The 9,724-nt window shown below is 38.0% G+C and overlaps 1 protein-coding gene across 1 annotated transcript; it reads left to right on the top strand.

The window, feature by feature from the left end:
• The first annotated feature begins 177 nt into the window (after positions 1-177).
• On the top strand, positions 178-9,715 carry rbm25a (RNA binding motif protein 25a). The gene is made up of 18 exons (XM_057341457.1): positions 178-333; positions 541-659; positions 813-862; positions 1,308-1,490; positions 1,593-1,650; positions 1,842-2,002; positions 2,129-2,317; positions 2,560-2,643; positions 4,311-4,543; positions 4,886-4,994; positions 5,516-5,605; positions 6,881-6,954; positions 7,083-7,233; positions 7,314-7,686; positions 7,795-8,102; positions 8,184-8,282; positions 8,365-8,413; positions 8,973-9,715. The coding sequence occupies exons 2-18, from the start codon at positions 566-568 to the stop codon at positions 9,062-9,064; spliced, it is 2,397 nt and encodes a 798-aa protein (XP_057197440.1). The 5' UTR covers positions 178-333; positions 541-565; the 3' UTR covers positions 9,065-9,715.
• The last annotated feature ends 9 nt before the right edge of the window (positions 9,716-9,724 follow it).

Genomic DNA, 9,724 nt, shown 5'->3' with positions numbered 1-9,724 from the left:
GACTAAATGTAGACCTGAAACTTAAAACTAGAATCTTAAATAATCACAAGAAAGAGTAAAAATAGTTGAATTATTATTTACTTAACAGCCGAATGTGACCAATTAGATAAGAATGGGCCACTAAACCACGCCCACCGTGTAACTCTGCAGCATGATACATTTCAATCCAATCTTGGGGTTTTCTATTGGTACTTTTATTATCAGAGGTACGCATGACCAAATCAGAGGAAAAACGATTAGTATTTTACTGTACGTGGGATTTCATAGACAGACCTGCTACGGATACAAGTTCTCAGTATTACCCACAACGTCGACACTAAAACGCCGAATTTGGTGAGTCTTCATCATCAATAATGGTGTAATTATGAAGCAATAATGTTTGTTCTATTTAAGTGGTCTGTGTAGGGGCACTTATAGACAATCACTTCATCACTATGTGTTAAGAAAATCATTGCCCCGCACAGTTAGAATTACCTTGCATGGCCAGATACTTTTTTTCTGGAGGAGTTGACAGTGATACTACTGTATGTATTTCACAAGGTATCCATTGGTCTGCGAGCAAAAGATGTCATTCCCTCCTCATCTGAACCAGATACCCCCATTACCCCCTGGCATTTCCCCCACACAGTTTGCAGGGTTCACCACAACTGTCCCTATAGGTATGTCACATTGATGAGAGATTGTATCTAGTTGTACTTATGTCTGTTATTAAAAAAACACTAATAGTGTGTCCTGGATTTTTAGCAAATTAGTTAACAAGATATTATTTTCCACTGGGTGTAATTAATATATATTTGTTATGTTTTGCTCAGCAAGTCCAATAATACCAGTGCCTGTGGGAATGATGCCCCCCTCCACAGCGGTATGTAATGTTACAGAGACTTTTTTTCTTCATTTTTTTGGAAGAGTGAAAACACAAAGACCTAGGAAGACTGGGGCTAGTTGTCACACCTAGTTTTTTTGTTAGTCAATTTTTGTGTAGACACATACTTTAAAGTTTAGTGCATGAAAATATATTAACTACCTCAGTCCTAAAATCCACACCTTTAGGTTTGAATTTGACCTTCATTTACTTTCAAATGTATTTCAGCTATTACAAAGTATCTTGTTTTTAAAATAACTTAATATATTCTAATTAAAGACAGATTTACAGTAGTTGTTTAAAACTAAGATCCAAAACCACTACCCATAATGTTATTTTGTCCTTTGTGTAGCATCATGGCCAGTCATTTCAAATTCAGTTGCATGAAGGTCAGGTGGAATCTATTTGGTTATTTGCTACTGTTTGATATTAAAATGTGCCACAGGTTTTGGTTCAGACTACAGAGCCAGTGGTTCAGAAGCTGGCAGGGCAAGTAAAGGACGTTTTATCCACTCATACGAAGGAAACAGAGGATGGCACAGGTGCCAGCACAGGGCCGACCACTACAGTGTTTGTGGGAAATATCTCAGAAAAGGCCTCTGATATGCTAGTTCGGCAGTTATTGGCGGTAAGTGAGTGCTGTATCATAAGAACATCAATTATTTATTATTTATTTTGTATTTGAGAAAGTTTCTTTAGATTACAAGTTTGCTCTTTGTTTTGTTTGCAGAAATGTGGTTTGGTCCTCAGCTGGAAAAGAGTCCAGGGGGCTTCTGGAAAACTGCAAGGTAAACATAATATGTTCTAAGCGTATACCTGTCAGTCATCTATATTTCACCCCATCTCTCTAGCCATACAATAGCTCTAGTTAATAATCAAGAATGTTTTTAAAATGATTTTTAGATTCAGTTTCTCCATATTATCATTGTCTGCTTGCCTTGTGCGGCATGAGGATGTAACATTTTATTTGTGTGTGTAGCATTTGGTTTCTGTGAGTACAAAGAGCCAGAGTCCACGCTGAGAGCTCTCCGGCTGCTTCATGAGCTGCAAGTGGGTGATAAGAAGCTGCTTGTAAAAGTGGACGCAAAGACCAAAGCTCAGCTGGACACCTGGAAGGCTAGACAGAGGAGATCAAATGGAGTAAGCTGCTGAACTACTAAATCAACACAATACATACCTTATTTTTAGTTCCATTTCATTCGCTAATGACAAAGTGATTGGAACCTCCAAATTTAAGGACGTAATACAGAAATATCCTCAAAACAGGCTGCTCAGACTGATGAAGAGACTCATGAGGATGAGGAGGACGAGGTTTTGGGTGAGGAGACGAAACGGCGAGATCAGGTTGTGAAGGGTGCGATAGACAGTCTACTCCGGGAGTACTCCAGCGAGCTCACCGCCTCCGCACAGGATGCTGAAGCCCAGCAACGTAAGAAACGTAAAGACAAGAAGGAGGTACTGTAGTTTTACTTTCACCATAGCAGCCATACTCTATTGGTTATCCCTTTCATGCTTTTACTGTATGTAAAAATCTGACCAAGTTCTACTTAATAAAATAAAATAAAAATTCTGTCATTTACGTTTGTGTATTTAAAATGTATTGATGTGTGATTGAATCCATGAGCTTTGCTTTGGCTACTCGGAGATTTCTGTCTGCTGATATGATCTAATCTATATTTACTTTTAATAAACCCTAGGATGATATAAATGCCATGGAGTTGGAGGAGGACAAGCGAGACCTGATTTCCAGAGAGATTAGCAAATTCAGAGACACACACAAGGTAACACACTCCCTTTTTCCTTCTCTCTCTCTCTCAGCCTGTGGACTGAAGACCGTCACATCAAATAGTTTCTTTAATAGAGAATTGTAAATTCAGCCTCTTCACTTTAAAATACAGTTGTAGGACAAAAGTATTTAAACCCTTGGAATTATCATGGATTTCTAACCAAAATTACATCAGTAAAAATCTAACTTTTACCAGTTTTTACAGATGACCAAAGTAAATCCAAGGGTTCACGTTCACAGATTTACTCATGACTGCGTCTTAGCGTTTGATCTCACAATACAAAGTCTTAGAAACTTTGATATGACAAGCAAATGAAATCATTAGAAGAGGTAGTTTCTAAGCACAAAGCAGTGGCAACAGATGGACATGTTCAGTTCAGGCTAGATTTATCACACAGAAACTGCTTGAACGAAATGTCAACCTTCCTCTGAAGCTAATCTGTTCATTAAACCCCACCGTTACGGTAGAGGTCATTTGGTGACTAAAGCAAGATGAAACTCAGAGCTTTGGAAAAAGTTGCTGGAATAGAGGATGTAAGTATGAACCTATTTTACTACCATACACATCTTGGGTGCCCCCTTCTGGAGGATAAGCAAAGGTGCAACTGGCTCTGGCCAGTTAAATGATCCGTTAAAATTGTAAATCTCTTAGACGGTATGATGTTCTGACTTCAAGATTAACAAATTATAATCCTAGTGTGTGTGTTAAGGCAGAGTTGAGTGAACCTATGTGAGTCCTAACCACTGCAGTATTTTTCACTGCAGTCTGAAGGGGGCGCCCTTTCACAGCACATGCAGATCTGAAGATTTGCAGGTAAGAAAATTATATTTTACCCCATCCCCTTTGTTTCTGTGTGTTACTGATACATATCGACACATTGGATCTGCCCATATATTTGTATTAAAGATTCATTTGATTTTAGAGTTAGGTTAGCTGTACCCGGCTTACAGATAAATGAATAAATGAATAGCATTCAATAGCAAATAAAAAAGAACTGTCCAACTCTGTGTTTAATTATTCAGAGGTAAGTTAACAACATTGAAAGAACACATTACAGTAATCTATATACATTACATGGACAGTTTTTGTACACATATTTTTCTTCTTGCCTCTCGTGTCTCCTCCCAGCATTCACTGCTCAGAGCTGAGATGTGCTGCAGTCATTCAGTAAAGCAGTCATCTCTTGTTTATTTGTAACTTTAAGTTCTGTAGCCTCTCTGTCTCTGAACAGTCAGTGTTGTTTGTGTTCATTTGTTTTTATTTGTTAAGTCTACTGGGACCTAAGAGGAAACAGAAGACTGCACATGGGTGAGACTCTGCCTCCTTTTTTATTCATTTTACCAAACTGAATGTTTAAATGGAATACAGTCAGTGTATTATTATGGCTTGTTGAAGTTTTTCTACAAATCAGTGATTGAAAACTTTTCTTTTCCCTGTGTGAATTACAAAAAGCCAATACATATAAGCAATATTTTAAGAGTGTCTGTAATACTGTTTATTAATATTATGGGATTTTCATCATATTGAGACACTGGCTTCATTATTTTAAATCTTACTCTGTTTCAAGGGTGATTCTTGAACTTTGGCCTTGTTCTAAATGCGTGTTCTCACACTTATGTGAACTATGTCTCTTCTCTCTCTCTCTCCATTGGATCCTGCAGAAACTAGAGGAAGAGAAGGAGAAAGAACGACAGCCGATCGAAAAAGAAAGGAGAGAAAAAGACAAAGAGAGAGAGCGAGAGAAAGAACGACGTGACCGGGAGAGAGAGGAGCGTGAGAGAGAGAGGCAGAAAGACAGAGAAAAGGAGCGAGAAAGAGAGAGAGACCGTGAACGAGAGAGAACGAAAGAGAAAGAGAGAAGTCGCGATCGCAGTAAAGATAGAAGCAGATCAAGGTGTTTTACAAACCACTGTTTTATTTCTTCAACCCATAAAATAATGACTTTATTTCACAACAATATTATATTGACAAAAGTATCATAGCCTAATGTACAAAATCAAATTTAACTAGGTAAGACTAAATTATTCTATATTCTGTTTTACTTACAATAAATGCATACTGAATACTGTATAAAATCACAATGTGGGTTTTGAGAACAGTGCTTACTAGATTTATGTTTAGAATTTTCTTTGTTTCTATATCTTTGTAAGTGTTGTTTATCTTCTCTAAGCAGCGTAATTGCTAGTTTCTAATGTACAGAATGGATGTTGCGTGTGGGCGCATTTTTGTTTTGTAGGGAGAGTCGAGAAGAGAAGAAAAAAGAGCGAGAGGAGGATGAGGAGGAAGCATATGAACGCCGCAAGCTGGAGCGGAAGCTACGAGAAAAAGAGGCAGCCTATCAGGAGGTTTGGAATCTTTAATATTCGGATCTATTATAGACGTTCTCTATACAATTGAACAGAAACCTCCCTCCATAGTCTATCATAGTAATCTAAACTACAAAAAATATTCAGAACACGTCACACTTATGACGTCATGACTATGTATGAACATAAGTATGTGAAAAAAATACACATTTTTCATCTCCTTCCTAATAAAATACAACGTGAAAAAATGTGTAAAATGGGAAATCTTAGCCAAATTCAAACCACATATTGAAGTCATGCATAGCAAAATCCACAGCTCAGAAAATGTCAGAGAAATGGTCATTTAAAACTAAATTATGTTGTTGTGTATAACAATTACATGTGAACAGCAAAAAACGTGCTTTAAGCAGTAGAATATGGCCACTTTAAAGACCTCTGGATTTTATTTGGTTTTACAGAGAACTGCTTCTATCTCATGAGTTTAGTTTAGATCATCTTGTCTGATTTTGAAATACAACACAAACAGAACAGTAAAATATTGTGAATTTTGCTTTTCACAGCGCCTGAAAAACTGGGAGATCAGAGAGAGGAAAAAATCAAGAGATTACAGTAGAGAAGCAGAGAGAGAAGAGGAAAAACATAGAGAAATGGTAAAACAGCTATTGATTGAATTGTAAAGGTTGGCCTGTGCAACTATTTCAGCGTGTATCTTTTATTATAGTCAATAATTAAATTCTTTCATTTGAGGGGCCATCTTTTCACCAAACTACTGAAAATTTGATTTGAAGTGTTCAGCGCATATGTAGTATATTGTTGCTGTCCTTCTGAAATCTCCATATTTTGTGATTTCTATTTTTTAATCACCCTTTATGTTTGTCACTGGTTTTTGCAAATATCGAACCAATAAAAAAGAATTAAAAAGTGCTTGTCAACTTTGACAACTCGGTATGTAATCATTTAAAAAGTTCAGTGTTTTTTTCCATTTGCTGAAAAACTGCAAATTTGGACATAAAAGGTTTCAGAAGGACAGTGACAATATGTATTGAAAAACTAGTGATCACTGTATGTTTTTTCACACTGTTAAAAATATTGACCACTATCATTTTTATTCATATTTTTAATGCATATTATTTTATTAAAAAGCGTAAAAGCATGAACCATGCAATGTGGATTAACATTGTAGTTATAATGTAAAATAAGAATTGATTCTGCCTCACCATGTCATGGCAAAGCCTTAGGTTTTGTGTGGACGGAGTTTTTTGGCACTTACGGCCTTCCATACTCTCTCTCCGATCTTGTCTCTGTTCCCGCCCTCTCCTTCCTCGTTATGTCTCCATCAATGTTTCATCCCCGACACCTGTCCCTTGTTAAATTATCCCTTGTTAGTCTCCCTATAAAATGCCCTTGTGTTTCATTGTCCTGTGCTCGGTCATTGTATATATTTTTTTGTGTACTCATGTGCTTGTATGCCCTTGCTTTGTCTGCTTGTCGTCCTAGCCTGTGAATTGTCAAAGTCAAGTAAGTCTTAGTAGTGTTTAGTTATAGTTTGTCAAGTGTTTCCCAGTTTAGTCCAGTGTTAGTCAGTCTATGTTCGGTCGTGTTTGAGTTGTTATTCTGTTCTCTTGATTCTTCCCCTACAATTCGTGACAAGACATTAAAATCAATTGACTAAAACAAACTTTCATTGAAAACAATTTAGGAACTCCATAAACACCATTTCCACTGAAATTCCCTTTTACCCATGTTTTTCATTGGAGCATTGAGAACATATCGAGTCATTGCAATATCTATAATTTAGTTATCTGATCTGGAAAATGCTTCAAGCGAATAACGTGCAAGAAAATGCAGACAGCACATGCAAATGAATGACACTATTTGCAGGTGCAATTCATTCTGGGTAAATTCCCTCATGTATGTTCCCGCAGACAAAAGAAGCCAAGCGCCTGAAAGAATTCCTGGAGGATTATGATGATGATAGAGATGATCCCAAATACTACAGGTACAAACTCATTTGGTCATGCTTATGGATGCTGTAAAGTTGTTTACAAATGAGCAATACATGATCCTTGTGCATACATTTAGAAATAATCTTTCTCACCCCTTCTAAAATGCATCTCTCTCTCCCAGGGGCAGTGCGTTGCAGAAGCGTTTGAGGGACAGGGAGAAAGAGGTGGAATTAGATGAGAGAGACCGAAAAAGAGAGAAAGATGAGCTGGAGGAGATCAGGCAGAGACTCCTAGCAGAGGGACATCCAGACCCCGATGCTGAACTACAGAGGGTATGCATATATGTGTGCTTATACAGCCATTATGCATTCATGTGTGTGTCTGCGTGTGACAGTGTTTTCTTGCCTAAAAGATAGAGCAGGAGGCATCGAGGGAGCGTCAGCCTCCTCTAAAGCAGGAACAGAGCGAGAAGATGCTGGACGTCCCCTGTGAGGAGGATGAAAGAAAAGGAGTTGCCGAGCAGGAGGCGTGCTCCTCTGACAATAACATCACAGACCGAGAGGAAGATTATGAGGATGATAACAGAGAGGCAAAGCCATGCCTCAAGCCCACGCTCAGACCTGTTACCACGGCACCCTCCATCTCTTCCGCCAGCGGCAATGCCACGCCCCTCTCACCTGGCAGCGAATCGACCCTGGGCATCATTGCTCTGCATGAGAACTCTTCGCATGAGGCTCCACCTACAGAGGAGCACAGGCCTAAAATAGGCCTTAGTCTTAAACTAGGTCTGTGTCTGTGTGTTTTTATTTTTTGTTACCTTTTTTTTTCTTTAAACGGGTTTGTGAATTTGTATTAATGGTGTCACTTCCTTTAAATGACAAAATGTCTCTCAGGAGTTGTAGGCAGTCCTAAAATGCCTCAGACAGGAAGACGGAAGGCTCTTACTGCGGTGGACAGTGTCTTTAATAAATTTGATGATGAGGAGGTGGAGGAAGCACCGAAAAAGAGGAAGCTGGTACCTCTGGACTACAGTGAGGTTGAGAGGGGAGGATTGAGCCTAGATGGGACAGAGGTCACAGGGTCACGGCCTGGTGTTAACACAGAAGAAAAGCGGAAACATATCAGGAGTCTGATTGAGAAAATCCCCACAGACAAACAAGAGCTGTTCAATTATCCACTGGACTGGAGCATGGTGGACATGGTGAGAAAAATCGACAATGTTTGACGAAGATAAAGCTCCTGGAAGTGTATTGATACATTGATGATTCTTTTCTCCACACAGATGTTAATGGACAGGAGGATCCGTCCCTGGATCAATAAAAAAATCATAGAATACATTGGAGAGGAGGAAGCCACGCTTGTTGACTTTGTGTGCTCTAAGGTGAGTGTTGATGTCAGTATCTCAATATATATGAAGTCTGATTTCCTTTCCCTATATAAGAGGGTGTTTTGTCATTTTGCAGGTCATGGCTCACAGCACACCGGCGGGAATTCTGGATGATGTTGCCATGGAAAGTAGCGTGGTTAAAAATGTCTTGATATTCGCACATACACCTTATTCTTAGCCTAAATTAATAAATCATTGTTTAAGTTGTTGGGCAAAAACATGTCCAGGTCATATTTCAACCCAAACTCAAAAGAAAAGATACAAATTATTTTCATCTTAAATGTCCTAAAAATGTTTTTGTTCCTTGTTGCTTTTTCTTTTAGCCATTGCGAAATCATTATTTCAGATTAATTCAAAAGAGTATAATTTCGCCTCACAATTCTCATTACTATATAGATTTTTGCTACATTAATACAGAAAAAAATGTAGTTAGATTTTTATTAATATTGGTAGTATTGATGCTGATTTAAACCAGATCAGACCAGGTCATTTTAGCTACTTTGCAGTAACTTTTGTAAATAAACATAAGCAGTAACAAACATTATGTAAATATGTAAACAAACATGTTTATATAAATAAACATTAAAATGAACTTTTTTTACATGTAGATTTTAGATGTTGGGCGTGTCTTTCTATATTTCACCCTATCAGTGTGTGAATAATAAGGTGTGTGTTTCCTTCAGGTACTGGATGAGGAGGCAGAAGTGTTTATAGTGAAAATGTGGAGACTTCTGATCTATGAAACGGAAGCCAAGAAAATTGGTCTGGTGAAATAACACGATGCACTGCTGAAGTGACAGTGTTAGAAAGAAGCAGGAGAGAATTTGAGGTGACCTGGCTGCTCTCTGCCCTGCTTTAAAGCCTTTCGATTAAAGTGCGGTGGATGAACACCACAGATACAGACAGCTGCACTTCCACTCTTCCTATACTCTCTACTGTGTGTGTGTGTGTGTGTGTGTGTGTGTGGGTATGTGTGTGCATGCATGTGGAAACTGTGTGTGAGTGTGTCTGCAGAATTGGCATGTGTCTGTTGGTCAGACAGAATTGCCTAAATTTTGTAAAGGCGCTGCTTTTATGTTCAGGTTGAAGGGGCAGTTCATGTTGCCTGGCTGTTTTCAGTTTGACTCCGTTATAATTATTATTTTAATTAGATTTTGTTTAATTATTTTTTGCTTTGCAATTTGTTGAGCAAACAAGTTTAATCAGGACTCCCACTTGTTTACTGGGAAGTGTGATGACATTTTAGAGTGCTGTATTTATGAGAAACATTTAAATTAATATTTTAGAGCCACTACATGCAAATGAAGATATGGGAATTTGTTAGAATGTGGTGTATTTTGCACATACCAGCCAGATGAAGATCTGTTTCCATGGTGATTGTTTTGACTTTGAAATATTAAAATGTTTGATTTTTATAAACTGGAAAAGTTGTTTTT

Source organism: Triplophysa rosa, linkage group LG9 (assembly GCF_024868665.1).
Source record: "Triplophysa rosa linkage group LG9, Trosa_1v2, whole genome shotgun sequence".
NCBI lineage: Eukaryota > Metazoa > Chordata > Actinopteri > Cypriniformes > Nemacheilidae > Triplophysa > Triplophysa rosa.
Note: the sequence above shows the minus strand (reverse complement) of the source record. Positions and strands in the feature narration are given on the sequence as shown.

Bases quoted from the DNA above. Each gene is read 5' to 3' on its own strand.
- rbm25a (XM_057341457.1), top strand. From the start codon at position 566: ATGTCATTCCCTCCTCATCTGAACCAGATACCCCCATTACCCCCTGGC. The intron at 660-812 runs GTATGTCACATT...TGTTTTGCTCAG, and splicing joins CACCACAACTGTCCCTATAG to CAAGTCCAATAATACCAGTG. The intron at 1,651-1,841 runs GTAAACATAATA...TTGTGTGTGTAG, and splicing joins GGCTTCTGGAAAACTGCAAG to CATTTGGTTTCTGTGAGTAC.